The sequence below is a fragment of the Otolemur garnettii genome, unplaced genomic scaffold (assembly GCF_000181295.1).
Source record: "Otolemur garnettii isolate 467f Iridium unplaced genomic scaffold, OtoGar3 scaffold00013, whole genome shotgun sequence".
Lineage (NCBI taxonomy): Eukaryota > Metazoa > Chordata > Mammalia > Primates > Galagidae > Otolemur > Otolemur garnettii.
Genome location: NW_003852408.1, coordinates 28,828,866 through 28,831,192, shown reverse-complemented (window position 1 = coordinate 28,831,192; position 2,327 = coordinate 28,828,866). Strand labels below are relative to the sequence as shown.

Sequence of the window (2,327 nt, the reverse complement as noted above, 5' to 3'; positions counted from 1 at the left end):
GGAGACAAGAGTCTCACTTTGTTGCACTAGGTAGAATGCCATGGCGTCACAGCTCACAGCACCTCCAAACTTTTGGGCTTGAGCAATTCTCTTGCCTCAGCCTCCCAAGTAGCTGGGACTACAGGCATCTATCACAACACCCTGCTAGTTTTTCTACTTTTAGTAGAGATGGAAGTCTCACTTTTGCTTAGGCTAGTCTCAAACTCCTCAGCTCAAGCAATGTGCCTGCCTTAGTTTCCCATAATCCTCGGATTACAGGAATGAGCCATTGTGCCCAGTACCCAATCTATTTCTTAGGTGACTTGAATAAGGTATTGAATAAGGTATTGTAAGCTGTAGCAGTTTATCAAATGCATTCAAGATAGGTTTTATTTGGTCCTCTCAAGTAGTCAGATGTCATTCTGTTTGGAAGAACATAAAACTGCATTATTTGTATGCATAGATACTCTGAATTCTGTGATCCACTAAAGAGTTAAAAGGAAAAGCTTAGCCCTCTAAAAGGAACAAACTAATTTCGTTTCTTTCTTTTTTTGTTTTTGAGGCAGAGTCTCACTAAATAGCTCTTGGTACAGTGCCATGGTGTCAGAGCTCACAGCAACTTCCAACTCTTGGTCTTAAGCGATTCTCTTGCCTTAGCCTCCCAACTAGCTGAGAATACAGGCACCCACTGCAACACCCAGCTATTTTTTGGTTGCAGTTGTCATTGTTGTTTGGCAGGCCCAGGCTGGGTTCAAACCCATCAGCTCTGGTATACGTGGCTGGCGCCCTAGCCACTGAACTACAGGTGCCAAGCCACTAATGCTTTTTACTTTTATAGAAAGTTTAATTGTTTAAGACATAAATAAAAAAAAACATAAACAAAATATACCAAACTTTAAGCAGAGAATATTTTGTAAATTATTAAAAGGGAGAACTGAAATTATCAATGAATCAATTAAGAATTTTTGGCGTGCCCATTTATTCAACATGATTGGGTAGCTTTATCACAGATATATATATATACGCACCATACAGGAATATCAAGTATTTAAAAAACAGAACACTGAATATTTTAAAAGGTATTGGGCCTTAATTAAATCCTTAATTCAGAAGGCACTTCAGTAACTTTCAGTGCTTCAAAGTCATTAACATCATCAATGTACAGTAATGAAGAAAAAAATTGTACCATGTGTAAACAATTTCCAGTATTATGCAAGAAAACCTTATTTTAGGCATCTTCTTTTTTCTTCCTATACAATTAAAATAAAATGAGCATTAGTATGATTTTTACAAATATTGTTTATTTTAATGAGGCTGGTACAGACAATATCCATTTAAAACCCATATCCCAGGCCAAAAAGTACAAATAAAACAAAGAACAGCAGTGTTCTGTTGTATACACTTCTGCATGAATAACTTTATTATTTGCTAATGAAAATTAAGAACTTTTCTGGGATCTTCCAACAAGATTTTTAAAAAATCTTAAAATGCCTTCTCTTCAATGAAGCCATCTTTGGAGTTAGTCATTATTCTCACCTTATTTGTAATCTTGACTCCAACTTGATATTCCTCTTCTTTTGGTCCAAACCCTCAGATTTGAAAAGTAGCTTCAAGTTAAGGAAAGGCCATTTTTTCTACAGTTCAGTTCTCTGAAAAACTTCCATCTCCCACTGAAAGTCACAGTCCAGGAGTGAAGCAATCACATGCTAGAACTTCAGGGCCAAATGGAAAGTCATTATGAATACTTCTTGCATTGATTGATCTTACCACCACAAGCCTGAAAATGCACAGTCCAGAAAACGGTGGCCTCCCTGTGCACACATGTAATTTTTTAAAAGGAGTGGGCAATATGAAGGGGACTGAGGCTTGATCACCAAAAATCAGCACAATGAAAACAAACAATAATGAATAATGAGCACTAGAATTCAAATTACCAGATGTTTTAAAGAGATGAGGTGCCAGTTTTCAATTGTTTTGAACACCACATTACAAAAGAACTATTTTTTAAAAATAAAAAAGGATTGAGGGAAAAGAAAAAAAATAAAAGAATATCTAAACTGTTGAATGACCCCCCGTTTGTTCCTGATAAACTTCAATCACATCTTCTTCCTCCATTCCCAGCTGTAACAGAAAAGAAAAATGTTAGTTTCCTGAGTCAATTTCACTTCCCATTTTATTCACTGGGAATAAAAACTTGAGTGTTTTTAACAAGTATGTCAAAGGAGTTTTAAATCAAATAAAACGTGTATTTAATAGTTTAAGTAACAGATCAATGTCGTATTTCATAAAAAGCATTTTACTTTTAGATGTCATTACTTAATATAATCTTATTTCTTTTTTTTTTTTTT

General features: G+C 35.2%; 1 protein-coding gene across 1 annotated transcript in view; it reads right to left on the bottom strand.

The window, feature by feature from the left end:
• Positions 1-1,258: 1,258 nt before the first annotated feature.
• Positions 1,259-2,327, bottom strand: part of SUMO1 (small ubiquitin-like modifier 1) — a 44,397-nt gene continuing 43,328 nt past the window's right edge. Inside the window, exon 4 of the mRNA XM_012802136.2 lies at positions 1,259-2,100. Coding sequence (XP_012657590.1) covers positions 2,032-2,100 — 69 coding nt within the window. The 3' untranslated portion in view covers positions 1,259-2,031. The remainder of the gene's footprint in view (positions 2,101-2,327) is intronic.